This window comes from Manacus candei, unplaced genomic scaffold (assembly GCF_025592945.1).
Source record: "Manacus candei isolate 608988 ecotype Guabito, Panama unplaced genomic scaffold, ASM2559294v1 h1tg000014l, whole genome shotgun sequence".
Classification (NCBI taxonomy): domain Eukaryota; kingdom Metazoa; phylum Chordata; class Aves; order Passeriformes; family Pipridae; genus Manacus; species Manacus candei.
Window position 1 is genome coordinate 43,260,798 of NW_026138062.1, and position 22,944 is coordinate 43,283,741.

Below are 22,944 nucleotides of genomic sequence, written 5' to 3' on the forward strand. Positions count from 1 at the left end.
GTTTTGCAGACAATTTTGCTTGTGGCTCAGTAGAAAATGGCTTCTACCTCCCAGGAATAGTCATAATTTCAGTATTTTTGGAAAGGACACAGGGTTTTTTCTGCCCTTACAAATGGGAGAAATTACACATATGCTAAGGTGGGCCATGGCTGAGGGATACTCCTCTGAGATGGAGACAGCCATATTCACATGCCAAACCTACTGTTAGGCAGAAGCAGGTGCTGAATGTCCACATCCAAATCTCTAATCCAGACCCTGGGCTGCTCTTGGATGATTCTTGGCCTTGCTTGTTCCAGCCTGGTCCTGAAAAATCTTTTCCACTAAAAATGGTAAATTGCCATGAAAAGAACTCTGTTTGATAAATCACTCCATTCTGACAGGATATCTTTCCTTGGAGATTTTCCAAACAGCTGTAACACTAACACCACTGGAAAGTCTTTAGGCATTTCTGCTTGGCTAGAAACACCAGTTCTGTGGAAATCAATGGCAGATGTTGCCCAGTGAACCCATTCCCAAATCAAAGTAAGTCCAACAGCCTAGGAGACTGTGCAGCAAAGAGAAATCGTCCCATGCCAAACCCACAGTATTGCAACCACACTAACACACACACCCTGGACACACCTAACCTTCCGTGCTCCCAGACAATCCCTCCTGGCCAAACGAGTTACACTGGTATTTATTTTCCAATATCTTTCCCATTTTCTGGCATGACTATGCTGGAGAGATAACCTGTGAACAAGCATGGCTCGATTCCCTGCCGAACAGGAGCAGCTCCCTAGCTGGAGGGAGGGACGGATCTGGTGATGGAGCTCCACACAGAGGTGAGGAGCTCCAAAACACACAATGGCAGCAGAGGTGTGACCCAGAGGGCCTGAGCCCAGGGCTGTGCTGCTGGGGTTGCTGAGTCCCTCTTCCATTATCAATGCCTGGTCCCAGAGTGGATGCAGCAGAGACCAGGGTCACCTCGAGGTGCAGAGACCCCTGTGTCGAAGCTTTGGGTGACCTGGTTGAGGCAGGGACACCTTCCACTAGACCATGCTGCTGAAAGCTCCACACAACCTGCCAACCTGATCTCAACTGTTTCCAATGATGGGCAGGCACAGCTTCTCCAGGCAACCTGTGCCTGTGCCAGTGCCTCACCAGCTTCTACACACCTGAGACGGATATAGACTCAGCTGCAGGGGTTCGTCTGCCCAAAGACAGGTATTTGCAAAATGTAGGTGTCAACATCTGGTTTACTCATCCCAGGATCTCCATACTGTCAGAGGAGGAAAATTGCCACTTTCAGAGTGTGCTTGTTCTCCTTCTAAAGAAGTTGTGATAATAGGCCGGTCCAAGGAACAGCACCATACAAGAGGAGCTTGTCTCTGTCGGCTGTGAAGAACCATGCTGCTGTGATGTGATTTCTGTATCAAACTGGCCATCATGCTGCACCCCAGCTGCATCTCATCGCATCTCACAAGAATCAAAGCATCCCCTCTCCTGGCACATACAGAGCTAAATTTGTTGCATGCAACTCCTCAGCTTTTACCTACATATTCTGCAGCTTAATCAATTGAGTCTTAGAGTGTTTTGAGAGAGGAAAGGTGTTTTAAAAGCACTAAAAGCACATAAAGGCCATTAATATCAGATGTCAAGCTGTAACAAAGAACAACTGTGCTGCTGATGCTTTCTCGATTAGTCAGGGCACCCTGGATTACATTATCTCATTTGCAACTACCACAGAAAGTTATACCAGCCCCACTTTGGAAAAGTCATTTTATTTTGTTGAAACCATATGTTTCCAAGGATAGAGTAAAGCTCTGGAACCATAAATCATACCTAGATAAGAATAATCTCAAACAGCATTTTGTAGCAGGATGTTGCTTGTTCTGTGATAATTGCTCAGCATTTGAGGCAGATTTCCCATCACCCGCCCAGATGTGTAGCCAGGAAGAAAAATGCCCCATGACAGTTACGGTTCTTAGCGTTTGAAATCTAAGTGTGTGAAGACAATTTTAGTAACACTGTTACACATCTGCCCAAATCCTACAGAGCTGCAGTGCCTTAGATTTCAGGGACTGTCCACTTGCAGTCAGAAGTCATAGATACAGTAGAGACCTGGGGGCCTGACCCGAGCTAGGCTGGGGAGTGACTGTGATGGGGATACAACAATCCAGACCTCTTGAGGTTCCCCAGCTTTGCTGTCTCTGGGAGCACATGAGCTCCCATATCACTGTGACTGGGCACTGCACTGGAGATGCCAGTGGAGCTGGGATGCAGGGGTTGCTGCGTTAAGGTGTAGGCAGGCTGCTCTGGGTGAAGAAACCCCAAGAAGTGCATCCCTGACCACTGAGCAAGACTTCACAGCTAAGATGGGTCAGAGACAAGGCCAAACAGAAGGCACGAGACAGGCAGCTGTGGGGGGCAGCTCCTCCTCCCGTGCTTGGGTTGCATTTGAGAGCTACTGCCACAACACGTGCCTTCAGAAGCTGCTGGGGATCCTGGGTCCCCCAGGCTGGGGTCCCGGTCACCCCACTCTGGCATCTCCTGGGACCTGAGCTGGATGCTTTCCTGCCTTGACAGTTGTCATGCAGCCCAAGAGGAGTGGTGGGGTTGAGACAGGGTCTCGTGAAGGAGGGGGAAACCAGCTCTGCACCTGTCTCAGCAGCAGAAAAGACATATTTGAGTGGACACAGATGCAAAGTTTAGTTTGGAGAGCATTAGCAGGCTGCTGTTGGCCTGCTGGGAGCAGCAACCTGGACCTCGCCCTTTGCACCCAAAATCCCTGAAGTAAAACACTGCTGACTCTACCCACTATAGCCATATTGGCATACAAAAGCCGCCTTTCCTCTTGAACAAAGCCAGCACTGATTGCAGATGGCCTCTCTTTCTCCATAAACCAGCTGTGCCCCACGAAGGGTGAGACAAGGAGTCATCCTTTTTTACCACTAATCCCGCAGCCTTCCTACTTCATCCCCATTGTTGGCACCACCAACTTTGCCATTTGCACCACTGCTGAACAGGGTGCCACCTGGTCAGGGTGTGCTGATCTGGGACATGCACACACATCTGCTTGCCTTGGACACAGCCCCTGAGCTAAGGAAACAACTCTCTGTCCCATCATGAACCAGGTAAATCTCCTTTTCCCTTTTAATCCAACTACACCCAGCTCAGCCTTGCTGCAGGCAGCATGACACGGGCAAAGCTGTTGTGTTAGTAACTGGGTTTTCTTCAACCCAGGACTGGCCACTACCAACAGAGCACCACTGGGTCTCCTATGGGATGGCATCACCTGCTTGCTCACTCGCAGGACTCATTATGGGATGCTGTGGCAGATCAGAGGTCCACACCAACATGGTCCTGAAGGGAGGGACAGAGATGGGAATGAAGGGAAAGATCCATATATGTAGGACTCCCAAATGCCTCTTGGAGTCTAGCAAAAGTAAATACTGCTGAGACATAGAGCCTCCCTCCTGCAGGCAACTGCACCAAGAGATCCAAAGCCCTGGGGAAGGGCAGCAACCCTGTGCCCTCCTCCAGCAGCAGCAAATGTCCCTGTGGCCCTCATGTGGCTGCAAACCCCTGATGGTCCCCTGCAAATCCCCTGCGCGTGCGCCAGCTCCAGTATCCCAGATGTCAGGGAACATGGCTCATGCTGTCAGGGAGAAGGGGTGAAGAGTGAGATGATGAGCAATGCAGAAGAAGGGTTCATTCTGCCTCCGATATTAAGATGTCTGCTTGTGCATGGGCTCACTCGGCAGGTGTTTACACAGCAAAACACATCCTGCACTCCAGGACCCTCTCCTGCCTCTCCTCCCATCTGACAGTCTGTAGTCCCCTGCGTGCTTCAGGAACAGTCAGCTCTCAACAGAGGCAAGGCAGGTGGCAACAGATTTGAAGCCAAAAGTGCGATTCCTGGATGCCGCTGAGCTTTGGAGCAGGCACAAGGGCTTCCACGCTCAGACATTCAGGGGCTTAGACCTTCAGAGAACATCACATCTTGAAGCTTCAGGGATTACACCTTCAGTGGTCACCAAGAGAGCAAGGAAGGGTTGGGGGAAGATGGCCTTGGTATGGCTAAGGGAAAATGCTTTCCCACTATGTGAAAAAATGGGCAATGGGTCTTTTCTTGCAGCAAGATCCACTCCATTTCAGATGTCTGGAAAGGCCTGAGGACAATGAGATGCACCCAGTTGCACTCCCTCCACCAGTGGGACCCCAGTGCAATGAGCAATGCAATCAACATCAGGACCTTGCCCTCATTCCACCTTGCTCCCTGCTGTTTCCCAGCCCCAAGTCCTTTCACTTTTGTCTCCTTCTCTTTTCTTCAAGTCCCAGAAAACTCTCTGTAACTATAATCCTTCTCTGACCATCATCACCTTCTTAGCACGGATGGGCTCACTGCCACTGTGTAAGTCTCAGTGTCATCAAAGCTGGAAAGAAATAACCTCGTACCACATTTAGTGAGCATTTCCCAGAGGAAGCATCTTGACACCTGCAAGTCACAGAAACTTTGTTGCCTGCACCAATAAAACCCAAACATTTTAGAACAGGCAGAATTTGAGTTACAATGGTGGTGGCCCCGAGAGACATTGCCTCGGCCCTCCCTGTTATTCCCCAGTCAGTTCATAATGTCACTACAATAAATACCAGAACAAAATTGACAGCATTTGTCCACATATCTTAAAGCATTGCCCCACTACTCCTTCACTCCGTGTATTTGCAGCCTTGGTTTCCATCCTTATCAGTCATCAGAGGAGCCTTTAGGGACAAATCGTTTGACTATGTGAGCAGCCAGGTAATAAAAGCCATGCAGAACTGCGACTGTGGCATTGATGACCAGAGAGAAGGTGCCCCCAATCCCGGTGGCTATGTCTTTAAGGACAGATGGAATGGCACAGATGGAGTAGTAGGGGAAAGCAGCGAGGTGAAGGACAAACCCCACTGGGATGCTCAGGATCCTGTAGGTGAGGGACACCACATCTTGAACAATTTGCAGAAAGCCCAGGAAGATATTGACGATGACCCTTCCCAGATCATAAGGAATGCTTATGAGCACCATGCTGATGGCTTTTAGGTAGGACAGCAACCCACTCCACAAGCTGTAGAGTCCATCCAGAACTGTACCACAAACTCGCTTGACAACAAGCCACAGAAAATAAAACACAAATTTCACCAGCTCCACAAAGACATAGATGAGGAGTTCCAGAAGTTTGATGAAAGGGGTAGCAATGATGCCAGCCACTTTTCTCACCCAGCCACTGTCTTTGGTCTCCTGGTTGTCAGTTGTTTCTACTTTCTCCCCAGAGTGGATCTGACTGACAGCTTGCAATACTGCCTCTCTTTTCTCCTGGTTTTGTTTGTCTTTCCCACAGTCGCCCTTGAACAAGTGAACTTCTGCTAGAAGCTGCTTCTCCAGCTCTCCCACCGTGAGGTCTGCCAGGCTGTTTTCATCATTAACCTTTTTCACTAGTCCCAGGGACCATCCGTCTGGAGCATCACAGCAGGCTGCCAGCCATAGGCTCTCTGGCACTGACACCTTGCCTTTAACTCGGACACTGGAAGGAATTGCACCCGCGAGGAGATACAGATGATCCTTCTTGGAGCAGTGAGGGATCAGAGCTTGCTCCACTACCTTCCTGATGTCTCTGTGCCAGTTTTTGCTCAGAGCTGGGCTTAGAGGGACGGCATTTGTGAGTGTGTAAGTGGCCATCTGGAAATCCTTCTCATGAAGCAAGCTGGGATTGAGCAGCCCTCTCTCATAGCCAGAGCCCACATAGTCTGAGGTCAGGGCTTGATTTGCACCAAGGTTGGCCACAGTGCCAGTGATATCAGCTTCATGCACCATCTCATGCAAGTCATTTTCTGGATCATCTATCTGAAACAGTAGAAAGAAGAGTTATTGGATGCAATTCACCTTTCTAGAAAGCAATGTATAAAATGGGCCTTCAAATGTACTTTTCATTATGACTGCTACTACATGCCATACCTTGGATTGAAATCCTGCACCGCCTCCTTACTTTCCTTGCAGTGCTTGAGAGGAGTGTATTCTCTACTTAGCTTCCCTGTCAAACACATAGGTGTAGGCTGCAAAGGATACTTGCAGCTCTCCAGTCTGGTCCACAGCACAGCCTCCAGAATCTCACCAGCCACCTACTTTGGCTTTTTTCTAGAAGAGATTTGAATAGATGCCTTGATTCAGGACCATGTTCTCATCATCCTACGATGGTGGTACATGAAGTTCATTAAGAAGCTACCATGCCACCTTAATTCAGTCCCTCTGAACTATCAAATCCAAGCCATGGGGGGGGAAAAACAACCCCTGGTATCTAAGATGCCTAGAGAAGGCATTTACCTCTCACCACTTACTGTGTAAGAAGCCAGAATGAAGACAGGCACCATGTCAGGTGACCTGAACTTCCCTCCCTTGAACAAGAGACACAGTAGTGAGTTCCTAGGGCTCTTGCTGGGCTGATCATTAGTAGTCTGATCCTCCTGTCATTAATAGTCTGAAACTCATCCTTAGTGACCGCACAGCTTCTGGCATAACATGGATGAGAGTGCCTCGATGGAATCTGTGCTACCTGCTTGTGTCTGGAGTGTAGTGGAGCCAGAGGTAGCAATTACTGCAGTGGGAATTTGTCCTGGAGTCATGCACAAGGGGAGGGGGCAGGGTAGGGGGGAGGCAGTTACAGCAGTGGAAGGAGAAGCACTAAATGTCAGGGTGTGTTCAGATCTTTCTCAGAAGCATTAAATGTCAGGGTGTGTCCGGTCTTCCCCAGGTGGCTGCAGCCGTGTCTCCTCCACAGTCACTCCCATTGACACTGCCTGTAGCCGCTCCAGAGGGCTGTGCCAAGATTGTCATTTTCATTCCCAGATTAGAGGGTGAACATGTTGGTAGAAGCTCGGAAGTGCCAGACGATCTCCAGCAGTCACTGCCTCCAGTAGTCTCTGTTTCAGAGGCTGTGGCCCTCAGCTCCCAGCACTGTGCTGGCCCAATTAAACCTGCTGCCTTTGCCCCTGGCCTATAAACTGTTTACTGCACTAATATTGTACTTCAGAGACATCTATGGTAGTCAGTTCATAGTCTACCTTGAATCACTGCCCAGTCATTCCCTGTCCCCTGGTCACCCTGCAGTGCACTTGGACAGACATCCAACTATGTCCTTGCAACCTTACAGAGAGTTTGCATCCACATTACCTTCTCAGAGTTCACCAGCCTGGGCTGAGAGTGAGGGTGAAAGGGCCAGTGCCAGCAAGTGTCAGCAGCTGTCCATCACCCTCACCTGGGAACTGCAGCTCTGGCTGGCCTCCTGCATCAGCCAAACCCCTGCAGTCAAGGCACAGGGCTCCCTCTGCACCAAGCCTGGTCACAGTGCCAAGACTGGCCATTGCAGAGGGCTGCATTGCCTCAACTTCCAGCTGAAGGATGTTTCTTGCTCTTCATTTTGAAGCATCTAATTCTTCTTGCTTCAGGACTGGAAGGACACAGTGAGTCCCATGTGCTGATGCACAAGTCATAGCTTTTTTTAAATGTACCATTTTAAAAAGACTTATTCTGCACTACTGCTGACTTATTCTGCTTCTCTTGCTCAGGCAGGTCAAACTCACAAGCTGCAGCTGGCTGATGAGGCCTGACATTTTGCATTCAACAAAATCACTATCTTCTCCTGCCCACTCCCACCCCCCCATTCTCCCTGTTCTGATGAGATGATGGTGTGCCATGGGACAAGAGATGCACCTAGTGTGTTTAATTCCACAGTACAGGTGAGGGGGAGAGGGCACAGGTGTGAGGCTGTGCCCAGGAACTGCCCTCAGTGCTATGACCCTTCGGAACTCTACACCCTCGCAGAGACACTCATCCCATCTCACTCCCATGGCAAATGCTGCCATACTACAAGGACACAAAGACCCAAGACAGATCAGCTCTGCTTCCTGTCAGAAATTCCCAGCCTACACTAAACAGATGGTATAAACTTAATTCTTCTCTCTTTATGAGCTGTTACATACAAATCTTGTGGTACCTATCAAGAAAATATGTCCCTGGTTACCTGTCCAGCTTCAGGTTTTTGTACATACCATTGGGATTGTTTAGGTCCAATTAAAAAAGAACATGATAAAAATGCAGCTGTGTGCTGTTCATGTGTAAGGCTCTGACATCATCTAGTTATGCTTATAATAACTCATATTATGGTTTGTAATAACTCATGCATAACTGAGGTTTTTATGCCTCCTCCAGCTCAGCCCCAAAGGCAAGCTGTCTCCTGCACTGCATTTAATCTGCATTGTAAGCTACCTTTCCTCACTGCTTCAAAAAGCTTTTGGCTTGTGTCACCTCAAAGCATATCTGCATTCATGGAGTCACCCATGAAGCCACCAGACCAAATAACCTGGAACAGCTCAGGGCAAGATCCAAGCAGACAGGTAAACACCTCATTTATAGGATGGGGATTTAAAAAAAAAATTATGACCTGAACGCCTGTATGGATGTTAGCACATAACAATATTGATGCGTCATTAAGCGGGGGGTGCAGTATCGTAAATGGGGCAGAGGCAGAGGGGGATTAAAAGTATGGCAACACACAGTTATTAGGGCAGGCAACTTCATTGCATTTGGTCATTTAACAAGGCAGGACAATGCTACCTCCCAGCTTCCCCACCCGAGTGAACTTCAGCATCCCACTCCCCTTGCTACTGACTCAGGTATGCTTATACCTTTGATTGCAGTGGAAATATTTCATCCAAATTTAGTGTGGGATTCATTTCTCAGGGAGGAGGCAAAGTGTGTCTTATGCCAAGGTTTCTGTAGAAAGACATTGCTCTAGAAGTACCTGTTTCTCTTGATTCTCTACCAAGAGAGATGGCAAGAGCAGCTCAGAGGTAGCTGTACTATAGCTGCACAATGCCACCTTGGTCATCTGCCTGGTGGTAGTCACCAACCAAATGAAAACACAAGGTGATTCATCCAGCCCCTCATATATTAGGATGGAAAAATCAACTCCAGAGTTTTCCATGTCTCTCTAAGCTACAGAAAGAGTCAAACATAGAGATTTTCAGACAACCAAAACAAGGTAAAAGGCACCTAAGTGACTTGCTCTCAACCTCTAGGAAATCTGTGGCAGAGCAGGCTTTCAGACCTGTGCCCCAGGGAGTCCCATCAGTACCCTACTCATCAGCCTACCCTTCCTGCTCTCTAATTTTCCACTAATTGCTGAATTAATTCGCTGTTTCCAGCTGCCAGTTGGCAGTGGGTGGCACTGACATTCCTCACACTTCTCACCCAATTACTGCCTCTGTGCTACATTTGGCATTTGTTTCTCAGGCAGACATTCCTGAGGAGGTAGGCATGCAGGGGGTGAGACGGTTTCCTCACCACTTACGTCATTACCCAAAAGAAAAACATATGACAAACCTGAGGCCCTCATCAAAGTGCTGAGTGTGCTTCTATCGCCATTTCTTTCTATTTGCTATGTTTCCGCATCTCCATGTGCATGCACATACCACTATGCAATTGAGCCAGCTATCGCTGTCTTGGCAAGGAAGTTGCCCAGAAAATCACCAATATAACCTCATTGGACTATGCTGCAGAGCAGGTGTTGCTAAGGATTCCCTTCAGAAGCCATCTGACCTAGCCTTGATAGAACATACATAATGGGTATGAAAGCTCTTCCCCAATTTGTCATCCCAGATCCAGTGTGGTAGTACCTGAGAAGGGTGTATGTACTTATTTCTCGAGTTATAAGATTTTTTCATAGTCCAGATTTCTTCCCCGTACAGTTTCTTCCGCAGACTTTTTTCCTAATACTTTTCTGTCTCAGATGGAGGTTCCTGCAGTGAACTGCAGAGCTGCTACCTTCTATCTCTGAGACACCTGCATTTCAGCAATGGGCGAAGGGGACCCGCTAGTGTCAACTAAGAATATAAACCTGCGGGGATGCTTTGGAGAAGCCAGAGCAACTAAAAGCAGCACCTGACCAATTATCTCTAAAGCTGCAGTAGGTTTCTGTGGCAGGATACACAAGATTTGGGGCTCTAGGGTGCTGGCAGGAACAAAGACAAGGTGATGGGTAAAGAGGGAGGGAGTAGAGAGGGGCAGAGAAGCCAGATGGAGCAAGGCGAAGGAGAAACAAAGTTGCTGTGGAAGGGCTGCCCACTGCTACATGGCAGGAACAGCTTTTGAGCCTGCCTGGGCAGGTCTGGAGAGTCAGGCCACAAGGAGCAGGAGTAAATATGGGGTCTAGAGGTTACAGAAAGTGTCAGTGCCCAAAGCAAGTGAGGAAGGATCTAAAGTCAGCAGCTTTACCTTACTGCCTCCATGGCATCGACCAAAAATCCTTGCTCACCTAGGTCTCCTCTTTGTGCTTTAAAAATTCATCACCCTTCTTTGACTCAATAATGGTAGAGTACACAAAACACTTCCCTCTTTTTTAAAAGGGTAAGCAGACACTTCCCACAGCTGCCTGTGAAGTGGAAGGAGAGAAAATCAAAAGGCCAGTAGGAACTCCTGCAACTCAAAGCCCAGCCAAGAGAGCAGAGAGACAGTCCAAGGTGAAGACAGGGGTGTAGGATCTCCTATCTTCGCTACCTGTGGCCTTAGTATCTTATCACCCCACATCAGGAAAAATAAGCACAGTAGACACTCTCCTGGTAGAGGGGTGAGCTTTGATTCTGGCAACATCTAGCACCTGAGGGTAGCACTCCCAACACAGTGTTCGAACACTACAGCCATTCCTGCCCCAACAAAGCACCCTTGTACACTGACAATCTTTCCTGAGCTCAACAGACGGGGTAGCTTGATGTTTACTATAAAATTCCCCAGGATCACTGCTGAAATATCTGAAACACAGCAAAAAAGAAAAGCAGAGGTAAACAGTACATGCTTTCCTAAGGCACCAGCAATTTTTTAAGGATTTCCTTTGAATTTAACATCGTGAAGGCCTTGCTTAAACATGCCAAGTGTCAGGGGAGACAAAAACCACAGAGGTTCTAGCAAAATTCTGCATACTTCTGACCTGACTGAAGCCTGCACGCTCCAGGACACAGCAAGTCATTTCCCTACAACAGTCTGCAACACAGAGACACCAAAAAGCTGCAGCATCAACTTGGTGAACCACAAATGGATGTTTTATCTCGGCTCAGTGAAGCTAAAGAACTCCTATCAACATTGCGATCACAATGGCAACAGAATAAACTTCAACTTGACACTGCGATGTTTAACCCACCGGCAGTTCTCCCTGCCCCCGAGAGCTGGCTCGGCAGGACAGACACATCAGCTGGTGTCAAAGAGGACTTTCCTCTCCCCTGGCATTGCAGCAGCCTCACAGTTTTCATTATAAGCAGCCTGGGACAAGGAACTATTTGTTTGCTTAGTTCCAAGCACAAAAATAAGTTCCGTTCATGTTAAATTCATACCAACAGAAGTTCAACAAGCAAGAGTTCCTGCCTCCTTAGCAGAATCCTAGCCCAGCTTCACCCCAGAGGAAATGTTCACCAGGAACATTTGCTTTACAGCAAAGGAAAAGCTGACTTACCTGCGGTTCAACCAGCCAGTTCTCCTCCTCGCTTTGGGCTGGCTTTGTAAACTTAAAAGCTGAATAAAGGGGGATTTTGTCCTTAGTACTGTAGAGGGTTGCAAAGCGTGGCTCTTTGTTGTAGTGCTGACAGATTTTCACATGGAACGGCTCCGTAAATCCTTCGGGTGGGACTTGTCCAGGGAAGAACACGTTACACTCAGCAAAACCAGTTTCATCCTCTCTAACAACTCTGCCCTGGGAAAAGCCTGGGAAAACTGAGATGCAAAGCAAAAATACAATTGACGTCTTCATGGTCCACTCCCCGGCGCTGAGGGAAGCCCCGTCTGCCTCCGCTGGGTACGGCAAAGGACCTATGCTCTAAGTCCATGCAGCAGCGAAACCAGAAAGCGTCTGGAATTCGGGTGTAGCGTGTGAGGGAAATGAAATATGAAACCACAGCCGATCCCTTCGGGGAGCCAGCGCGTTCTGCAGGCAGCACGTTGAGAAACCGACCGTGCGCCAGGCTGCTCTGACACACGCTGCGGACGCCAACTGCCCGCGGGAGATAACGCCAAGCAACCTGAAATCATCAGGCTCGTAGGGAAGAGGAGGAGGGAAGCCTATGGCAGTGCAGGGCTGGAGCTGAGCAGCACCGGCTGTCCAGGCTGGGGCTCAGTGCCGGCGGGGGTGTGGTGTGCTGCATTGCAGCAGTCCCCGGCAGGAATTTTGGCTGACACAGCCAGAAATGTTCCTGGGGCTGTCAAGGGGGATGCTGCAAAGTCAGATTCACCGCCTCAAAGAAGGTATTAGTTGTCCTCTCCAGCCGCAACCCTGGACAAGGGAGAGGAAGAAGAGAGGTGGCAGATGTTGAAGCTGCTGGGAATCCACTTTTCCTCTTTTTGGGGTGACTGTAATCACTACTGCTGCCAGCCACATGCTGCTTAGATGCCTGGGAAAGACATTCACCCCTCTCTCTCCTGGCGTTGTATGGGGCACTCAAGACCCTCCAGTATCACCTCACCATGGCAGATCCTCTCTCAGAAGAGATTAAAAAGTAGAAGAATGAAGACCCTCAGATCACATACCCCTCTAAACATTTTGACCAAACCTGTAGAACTGGTAAAAAAAAAGGGAATGAAAGCGCTCCTCTGAGTTTATGTTCAGCAGAGCAGCCATCTGCCCAGTGAACAGCTGCCTGTGATACCTTGGCTACTGCTGAGTAAAAGGCTATATTCTTTCAGTGACTGGGAAAATTGGTGTTTTCAGAATAGTGGGGATGGAAAGGACAGGGCAGTTCCTCAGAGTCAAGAAATGGCATTTTCCCACCCATGAAGTGAAATGTGATCAGCTGTGTTGCCAACAATTTAAAAAATCCTGGGTGCCAATAGGGCACAAGTTCCTTTTAAAATATGTTTTCCAAGCAAAAAAGTCCAAGTGCTACCATTCCACAAGTGCTTATACAATGTAGGAGTAGTCCATATTACAAGTGATGAAACGGGACAGTGAGTGCTTGAAGTGCCTGCCCAGGGTCAGAGAAGGAGCCTGTAAAATAAAAATAGGCTAAAAATAGACTGCACTCTATAATTCCTCTACTCAGAGATGACTTCTGGAAGTATCAAGACAAGGAAATACGTCAGCATCTCTTAGTGTGGTGATATCATCTGGGGAGACAGAAGCAGGCTGGACAGGATGGGGAACAGCAGGAAATGTAGTAAGTGGGCTTGATTTTGGTCCAGGCAGATGACTGGTCACCCAGGCCTGACAGAAAGAGTTAGTCATGTTCAGGAAAGGAGACAGAAAGGAAAGTACAGACAAAATTTCATTTTCCTGAATGTAAAAAGGCTCTTGGGAAATCAAGAACTGAAGCTAAACCTTAGCTATTAGATGTTTTTCTGATCCCCAACTTGAAATTACCTGGGCAGCAGAAGAAAATATCTTCTCAGTTGGTCAGAGGTTTTGATGACTCAGTGCTGCAGTAGCTTATCTGCTATCAAGTGCTTTTATGGACACAACAGGGAGTTATACCTATAGGTAGGGATAGGGAATGAGGCCTGTAGGGACTGATGCCAAAAGGAGTAATAAGATCAGATCCAAAACAGCCCTAAGGCTGTTGATCTGAGCAGAAGGGCTCTGGTAAAATACTCATTGGGTTGGCAGTGGGCAGTGTCAGCTGGTGGTGGCAGTGTCAGCTGGTGGCAGCACAGGATCTGGAGCTGCCTCCTCCAAACCCATTGAAGGGTGAGAATACAACAAGCCAAGCAGCACCAGCAGTGCAGGCAAATACCCAATGCTTAATGTGATGGAGCACTGGGAGCCCGAGGAAGATGCAAAGAGGCAGATGATGTGGTCGAAGGGACATGTGAGAAAAGTAATCATAGGATCATAGCATATTCTAAGTTAGAAGGGACCCATAAGGATCATCAAGTCCAATTCTTGGCCCTGCAGAGGACCACACCAAGAGTCACACCATGTGCCGGAGAGCATTGTCCAAATGCCTCTTGAACTCTGGGGAGCTTGGTTCTGTGACCACTTCCCTGGGGAGTCTGTTCCAGTGCCCAACCACCCTCTGGGTGAAGCACCTTTTCCTGATATCCAACCTAAACATCCCCTGACACAATTTCAGGCCATTCTTTTGGGTCCTGTCACTGGTCACCACAGAGGAGAGATCAGTGTCTGCCCCTCTGCTTCCCCTTGTGAGGAAGCTGATCTCTCAGTGGCAGACAGGGGTGTGTAGGAGACAGGAGAGGCTGTAGGCAGGCAGCAGACTGTATGTACACAGAGTTTGCAAGGCATAACAGAGATAAAGTGTGTTGGGGAAAATAAAGACCGAGAGACTGGAGAGAGGGAAGGGCAAGAAGAGAGGGTGTGGACCAGGAGGAAAAGGAGGATATTGGGCAAAAGTTAGAATTGAGAAAAACCGAGGTACTAAGGAAAGGTTAAGGAGGAAAACAAATGGAAATAGGTGTGAGGAAACACAGGAGGTAGATTGTGATAGGTCAAGTGAAAAGATGAGGGCATTTTGAGAAAAGTCACTTGTGATAAGAAAATAAGGAGAAAGTATTAGGAGGAAGACAGGAAAAGGAGAATGAAAGGAGGTTTTCATCCACTTTCATTGACCTGACATGGATGACCAATCTTTGTCTTTCCCAAGAGTCTCAAGCATCAAGATCAATGACTCAATGAAAAGAATACCTCCCTGCAAAACAAACCTGAAAAGTATGCCAGCATCCAAACCCTTTAGCCACTAAGAAGCTGCTAGGCTTGTCTGCCTGCTTTCCCACACTGATCCTCCAGCCCTGTCTCTGTTCACACAGCTGACACTGGATTTGCTACAAATAGAAGATCTATCTCCTCACATGACTGACCCCTCTACTCTAGTCTTTCAAAACATTCTTGACTCCAAATATTTTTCCAGACTGGATCTCCTGTCTTCTTCCATGACCTCTGGGAGAGACTCCAGTGCTGTATGTATCAAGATTTGGCTTGGAGCACAACAGTACCAGCAAACATGCTATGGCATGTCAGAGAGCATATCTGCCTCCTCACTGTCTCATGGGGAAACAGTCTCTTTTTAAAATTAGTTTAAAAACTTGGTCTGGGAAAGGAGCCCAGCTCTGAGCTAGAGAAAAACAAGAGTGAAACAATTTTCCTATTATAACTGAGAGATCCAAAGACTAAAGGAGGGGGTGGGCAGAAGAACAATAAACTCTTTAAGAAAGAGCTTAGAAACACTTTGTTGGGATTTTGATTCCCACCTTAAACCAGGCCTTGATGCCAATCTCTGCTACCTTTTGTCTTCACAACTTCCCCACAGTGTCACTGGTGCTGGTGAGGAATGGCCCTCCACTGACTGTGCTGCTTTGTTGCTCACCTCTGCCATGATGCTCACAAGGGTGGGCCAGTGAGAGGCCATTAACTGCCAAGGATGCTGATCTGGCTCCTCTGCTTCCTCACTTGCTTTTTCTCCTGTCCAGATTCACAGGCTCAACCCACAACAGCAGTGGATGCCTCAAAGTAGTGTCACAGCCAAATCAGAGGAGAAAAAGATGGGGAAGTTTAAAACATAAAATTATGGAGGAGGTTGTCCATGGTGCACAGCCAGAGAAAGAGGGTGACAACTGGGAACAGTGAAGCACCCAAACATACTGCTCTCTGCTCACCGTTAGGGCAGGGACATATTCTGTTTTGTACAAAACCTTGCACACTGGGAGCCTGACAGGGACCTTGTAAACCATGAAGTAAAAATGCATTGCATAAATACTGAGTAACATTAATACAGTCCAAAGGCTACATCCTTTAGCACTTTATCACAGCCTTCAGACTCAAGAGATCTCTGTTAATCATCAGGCTGCTTGAAACAGGCACAATGACAATCCCATGCTAGACAGCAGCATTAGGATAGACTTAGATTAGCAATATAAGGCAATATTTTCAATAGTGCAAATGATTTATTGTCAAAATGAGTTATTTAGAGATGTGCTCCAATACTTCTATTCTTTAAATTAGGAGATGATTTTTAACACAATAACAACTACAATAAAAGAGTTGATGTTTCAACTGCAATGGTCCTTATTTTGCAGATTGTCAGTTGGTCAGAGCCACAGCAGTTCTTACACACCTTAAATCTGTTTTGGACAGGAAAGTTACCCTCTTACATGCTTTTCTTCTAGGTATTAACACTGATTTTTTATTATGTGATTTGTTTTATTTTTGCCAAAGTGCAGTGTGATTCAGTCAATGCTGAGAGCTCGCTGTGCTACATGCTACCTGAAAACAAGGTGTGAGACAGCTCCTGACAGTCTGCATTGACAGAAGACTGATGGGTGGGAACAAAATTAGAGGTACAGACTTGTTAGGCTTGCATCACCTCAGAGGAGGGAAGGGGAAAGGCATAATCCCCGAGAAAGCTAAACCTGCTGACAGGATCCAGAACCTTTAATCAAGAGACAAGATAGTAGCCACACCCAGTAACACCAGTCTCCAGTAACAGCAGTGTTTTGGAACCAAGGAGTGGGAGGAGGAGCAAGATGTTCTGCATTAAATGTTTGGCCAGACCTGACAGATGGAGGTGAGCTGCTTCCCAGCTCCAATGTCCTCTGTGCCACTTGGATCGGCAGTGGAGATGCCCATATGGAGCCAGCTTGTCCTAACAGAGAGGGAAGCACTGCAAGGGTGTGACTTGCATCATCCCACATGTCCAGGGGAAGACAAGATAGCATCTTCCAGATATGCCTCTGTCTCTGCAGTGGCTTTAAAGTGAGCCCAGGATGTTCACATCTGGTCAGACAAACCTCAGGTAGGACCTAACGTACTCCTGCCACCACAGGAATTTAGCCCAAGAAACAATAAATTGTGTTGGCTGTGTGAGAGACGAGTGAGCAGCTCTTTCTCCATTCTCATTTCAGGCCTTGGCCTTGCTACTGAAATACATATTGCAACTGCTGCTAGGTATAAACATAATATCATATTTTCCACATATATTGCTTCTTGTCCAGTACTGCCTGGGGAAAGAGTCAGATGTGAAAAATAGTCACCAGTCCCAGGATTCTGTCACTGCCATGAGTACAGGGCTCAGATTCTGCCCTTAGAGTTCACAGAATAGCACTGGTGCACCACAGCCAGGACAAGGTATTTCCTCTAAAATAAAAAAGCAGCAGTGCTTTTAGTCACACTGACTGTAGGATGGAAGGAAGTACTGGCCTCAAATTAGAGCTCTACACAAACAGGTGGCTATTGGAACTGCAGATTAAATTACAAGAGCAAAACCCAAAGCCTCTGAAGAACAGACCTGGGAGCCTCCTGGTTTTGGGAACAGCTCAGAAGAATCGGGTTTTGCAGTGCCTGCTGGGATCTGCTGTGTACCTGCTGACTTAACTTTCTTGGGCAGTGGTATTAACGTGTCTGTGTCTGTGTAACACTCGTCATATACCAGGCTGAGGAGTAGCCAGTCCCCAGACACATGGTTCATCAGGTGATATTCAAGGTGTGCTAGTCTTCAGTGCTGTAGAGTCTCATGTCAAGATCTCCTCCCACGCAGTAAAACTCAGGATCTCAGGATAGGATCCCCACAGGATGCAATAGAACAGTACCCATAGGAGCCAGCACATTACACGGGAACCCTCTTAAGCTACATGGTCACCATGACACGGTATATGGTTTTGGCACTGCTTTGTAAAGAAAATTGAAAGCCTGCACGGGTCATGACCATCACCTCTGTGCAGCACCAAATGAACCAGAACTCCCTCGAGAGCACCTCAGCCTTCTAACATCCCTCTAGCACAAGCCAGTGCATAACCACTCCGCGTGTTTATGACTGAACATCCTGACACCTGATGGGAAGTGCTTTGAGGCCTACCAAGCATGGACTACAGAGCTCATAGCTGGCAAAGACTGCAAGAGTTGGAGTTGTTGGAGTAGGCAGGCTCCAGTACAATGAAAACTAGAAGGGGAGAGAGATGTAAACAGTGCAGAAAGCACATTCATCACACGCCAAACATTCCTGTGCAAGCCCTACCCCCACAGGCACCATCTCTATCAGTCTTCCCCTCACAGCTGCTCACAGAACTGCTGTGCTGTGGTGAGTGGGACTCCCTACCAGTGGGATGCAGCACCTTGCACAGGACCAGGACTTCCTCCCTCTATTCCTGTTTAAAATTTTACCTTCAAGGATGGCAAAACAAAGTTACTAGGGGCACAGTAAGGTAGCATGGATGGGAGCAATGAGGTCAAGCTGCTTAATCTGCATATTTTTGCAGGGACAGACGTGAGATTTGGCTGCTTGCAACATGTTCATGGCAGGTAACTGGCCAAGGAGAACAGGAAAAGGGAGGGGAATGTGAAATTTGGTTTCAGTTACTAATCCTCAGCAGCAATGATACAGAAACAGGCAGGGTCTTGCCAAGACAAGACATGTCTGCAGAGGTGTTTGCAGCACACACACCTTCTTGATGTGCAGTGAGTCTTCAGGGGAGCAAGCAATGCTGTGTTCAGAAGGCCTCCTTCTGCAGGTAGGGCTTTGCTTACACCCACTGTGAAGCTCCATGTTCAGCTGAAGGAACTGGCCACCACAAACTCTGAACCAACCAACTCTGATAATCAGGTTTTGACACTCCTAACCATTACTAACCACTTAAACTTCAGCTGAGCACCTCCTGCCCCTCTGCACAAATCCCAAAACAGAGATCAAAACCCAGAAAGGGAAAAAATTTTGCCATCCACGAAGGGCTTCTTTCAGGGCTACTGATCTTGTAGAAGAAGCCTGCTTATCTGTAGTCTGAGTTCCACAGCAGGACTCAGTTTACCAGTCTGCCTCAAATAGAGGTGACAGTTTTGATGGTAAAATTACATATCAAACCCCTCTAGGCTTTGTAATACAAAAAATCAAATTTCATAGCCTCCTCTTACATTGGACATTGCAGCTATAGGTCAGAGAGCAAATGCCTTTGGTCCATTATTCCTAGTTTTATAAAGAGGGAAATGCAAAAGACTTGAGGAGAGGGGATCATTGTGTCAAGGTCCCCTGGCTAGTAACAGTGGTAAGAAGAAAAGAGCAGTTTCCTGGGTGCCAGCCCTTTGCACTGACACAGTTCCACATATGCAAAAGGCTCCCTTGAGGCCTCAGCAGCTAAAATACTGTGAATTTGTAATCAAGAGCTAAAAGGAAAACAACCTGGCTGATCCCACTTCTGGGTCAAGAGTTCATTGTTTTCCAAGCTGTTGTTCTTTGTTTCCATCTGAATCAGAGTAAGCTCGCTTCTGCCCACGTCTGAAAGAAACAATGCAAGTGGTTAAAACTCTTCCAAAGCCAGAGTTGCCTTTCTACTGAGCAAACCCTCTGAACACCGTGCTAGTTCAGTAACTAAAGGATAACTAAAAGTTATCACAGTGGTTAACAGAACTCACTGCTGGCTGGTACTAGCTACAATCCTCTTAGGTAGGAAAACGTGTTACATTCATGTGCCATCTTTGGAGGTAGTGGAAATTGATCCTATGGCTGACCTTCTTTTCAATGAGTTTGAGGACTGCACTACTGAGATGTTCCTGGAAAGGAACTTGAATTGTGTTTTAACTTCGTCAGAATGACATATAGCTGTTTTACTCTTCTTCCTTGTACTCCTGGTTTGGAGACTTGAGATAAATTAGGAGATTCTGTGCTTTCACACCAGTCGCTCTATTTCTTACAGCCCTGTTTATGAAAAGTACTTAGCTGCATCTTGAAGCTTTCAGTAACTGAAATTTTAAATCCAGATGGATCACATCTAATTTAATCTCCTCTTTGGAACAAAACTATTGATTGAACAAATATTGATAAAGAACTAAATCAGAAAAAAACTTATAGAACAATATGGGTACCAACTCCTGATGTTATTGCTAAAAGTCACAGCTGCAGCTGGCTCTTACAGAGAGGGGTGCACCTTCACTCCACCATGACTGACAACTTCACTGGTTTCTTGTTCCACATCTACACCAAGAAGACAGAGGGAAAGTGAGCAGGGCCAAAGCCAGAGCCACAGGGGTGCATGGACAGCCAGTTTTTCAGAGTCTGAGCACTGCGCTACTGAGACTCCTCTCAGTTAGACTGGGTCACCATCACTAAGGAAAGGATAAAATTAACTTAGCTATTAGAGATGTTTGGCTAATAAATAAAACAGTGGAACAGTTCTGCGTAACAGTGGATGCAACTGTAGACAGAGGTATGTTCTGGCTGCTTGCCTGGATGTAAATACTGCATGACTAAAATTATTTGCTTTGCCCAAGCTCAAAAACAATCAATTCAATAGAAACAAGAGAGATTCCATGGAGCTGAGCGTGTATTCAAAGCTGTGAGTCCAGGAAGCCTGAACTGTGTGTGTCTTGAGGCACCATTCCTTCCTCCAGCACCCTCCTTCCCCAGGTCCCTGAGTCCCTTTTGGTTGACATCACATCTCATGTTGAAAAAGCACTGGGATCTCAGTGGAGAGCCGTGTGCATCGGGAAGCAGACAGGGAAAGACACAATAAACAGAAGACTTATCCAAAATCAGCATGTCAGGCCTGCAGCACTGGTCCAGCTCGTTTAATGTCTGGCAAAGGAACCACAGTCTGTGGTGTCTGATGAATGTCATGACTGCCTTGGGTAGGATCCAGATCAGGTCCTCATCCTGTGTCTTTTTTTTGCAGAGAATTACTGCTGACTCCTGGGATTTTCCCTCTGTGGTGAATAGGTCACAATGTCTCTGTTACTGCAAAGCAGGAGTTCATAGCTGCTCAATCCATCCAGAACTGGAGCACTGAAGGCACAAAAACAAACAGCAGCCCAGGGGATGAGATGGAGCACAGAAGCAGAAAGTTGGAGAGACAATGCAGTGGGAGGTGTCAGGGAAGAGGTTAAGGGCCAGGATGACTTCGTCAGCAAAGAGAAGCAGCAGTAAAAGGTTTTTACTGTCCCATGGCAGCAGGGAAGGTGTGACGGAGAGCTAAAGAGCCAAGATGGCCTCATCGGAAAGCAACCCCTGCTGACTCACTGACTGAGTCACAGCCTTGCCCAGCCTCTGTTCTTTTTCCAATCAAGGAAACAGCAACTTCCCACAAACTTCTTTAAAGGCTGCCATTTGCTGAGCATTCCCGCACCAAGCTTCCACTCTTGAACAATCCCCTGTGCCCTTCCATGTCTGTTACCCAGCAGGAGGCACAGTCCTTCAAAGTACACAGCGTCCTGAGGGAGGAAATGGTGATGTGGCCTCTCCAAAGCAGAAAAGGGATTTTCTTCTGATCAGCCCATGCAAGCTGTGCCTCAGATGGCAAAAGACAGGCTCTCACAGGAAGGGAGGCAAGGGGAAAATTCAAGCTGGGAGATTTCCATTCTGACACTGAACCTCTGCCCTGCTGGGGAAAATGCTCACCTTCACAGTACCACATTGCTTTGAAAGAGGAGATTGCACACCCTGCTGCTGTTCTTTTAGGGTGGGCAGAAGATGGCCTACAGTAAGAGACACAAAAACTCAGGAATGAAAGTTGCCTCAAATAAATTCCTGTCTGGATTCAGAAAAAAATCTGTGAAAATCAACAAGTAAGAGTAATGTTACAGATGGAAGGGGAGCCAGATAGCAAAGACTACACATGAGAAGATTTCAAGAATAGGAAAATGACACAGGAAATAGGGAAAAATCTCTACACTGGCAAGGCTAAAAGGGAGTTTTTAAAGTCCATTAGGAACATAAGCAATCTTCATTACACTACAGGCCAAGAAGTAGATGAGAAAAACATTATTAAGGCTCCTAAGAGGCATGAGATCTTTATAAATGTTTTTGTTCTCTTTTAGTACGCAATGTCTTTTGGGATCTTGCCATAATCTCAGAGAATGACCAGCACTTAGGTGAGATCAACACCCTAGAGCACTAGGATAACCAAAGAATGTCAGTCTCCTGGTACAATCCACAAGCAGCTATAAAATTGCACTGAGAATATGTGTGGGTACCATAAAGAATATGGGACCATAACTAAGAGGCTATGCCAGTGACACCAGCAAGGGATTTATTTTTGAGACAGAAGCCTTTAACACAGCCAAATATGTTTGTCTCAGCTCAAAAACTACCTGGAATTTTCTAATCCAGAAAACAACAACCCTGAGAAGGACTCAAGGGTCACCATGGACATGTGTCTGGACTCAAGTACCCAAGGTAGTGGTGTGGGTAAAAATGCCAGTGTGGTCCTCAGACAAACAACCATGTAGAAAGCTGGGGGAGAAAAGCGGTTCTATCTCTCTAGTTCATGTTGATGGAGAAGATGCCGAAACTGTTCTTATATTTTTATTGTTCATAAATTGGATAGGGAGCAAGAAAAAGCCCTCAAATAATTGTTTGGAGGAAGGAAACAATCATAAGACTAGAAGAACCCAGGCTGCCTACCTTATCCAAAGGCAGTGGCAAGCCTGGATTACAAAGTATGTCTGGTGAGAAAACAGGCTTTTAAAATTGCCACAGAAAGGCACAACAGGCACCTATGGTTGGAAACGCAAAAATAAGGTGCAGTTTTAAACTGTGAGGGTAATTAATCACTGGAGGAAATGATCAAAGGAAGTGACTTCTCCTGCTTTTCATGTTTTCCATGCAGTACACAATACCTTTCTAGGGGCTGCTACAGCCAAATTGCTCAGCAAAGATTAGAGCAGACATGGGAAGAGGGATTTGTTATTGTCTGGTTGTTTACACTGTCTGATGACATTTTAATGCATCATCTGGAATACGGGAATTCATACTTGTCACCTTTGCCATTGAACTTGAGTGGTGTTCCCTTCTACATCCATGCTCTTTTTCTTGATGGATCTTTAATCCCTTCCCTTATGCTTGGCTAATCAACTTCAAAAACACAGGGAGAACATCCCTAAATGGCAAAGCAGCCTGGAGCTGGCCAGCCTGGTGGGGCAATAATTACCCACACGCGGAATCAGCCCTGCTTGGGAAAGAGTTACA

At 47.0% G+C, this 22,944-nt stretch overlaps 1 protein-coding gene across 1 annotated transcript; it reads right to left on the bottom strand.

Annotated features, from left to right (window-relative positions):
- Positions 1-4,470: 4,470 nt before the first annotated feature.
- Positions 4,471-18,554, bottom strand: ENDOD1 (endonuclease domain containing 1). The gene is made up of 3 exons (XM_051780147.1): positions 18,436-18,554; positions 11,514-12,326; positions 4,471-5,860 (listed from the first exon to the last, which is right to left on the bottom strand). Exons 2-3 carry the CDS (start codon positions 11,805-11,807, stop codon positions 4,727-4,729), a joined length of 1,428 nt encoding a protein of 475 aa, XP_051636107.1. The 5' UTR covers positions 11,808-12,326; positions 18,436-18,554; the 3' UTR covers positions 4,471-4,726.
- Between the last annotated feature and the right edge of the window lie 4,390 nt (positions 18,555-22,944).

Bases quoted from the DNA above. Each gene is read 5' to 3' on its own strand.
- ENDOD1 (XM_051780147.1), bottom strand. From the start codon at position 11,807: ATGAAGACGTCAATTGTATTTTTGCTTTGCATCTCAGTTTTCCCAGGC. The intron at 5,861-11,513 runs GTAAGTCAGCTT...CTACTGTTTCAG, and splicing joins ACTGGCTGGTTGAACCGCAG to ATAGATGATCCAGAAAATGA.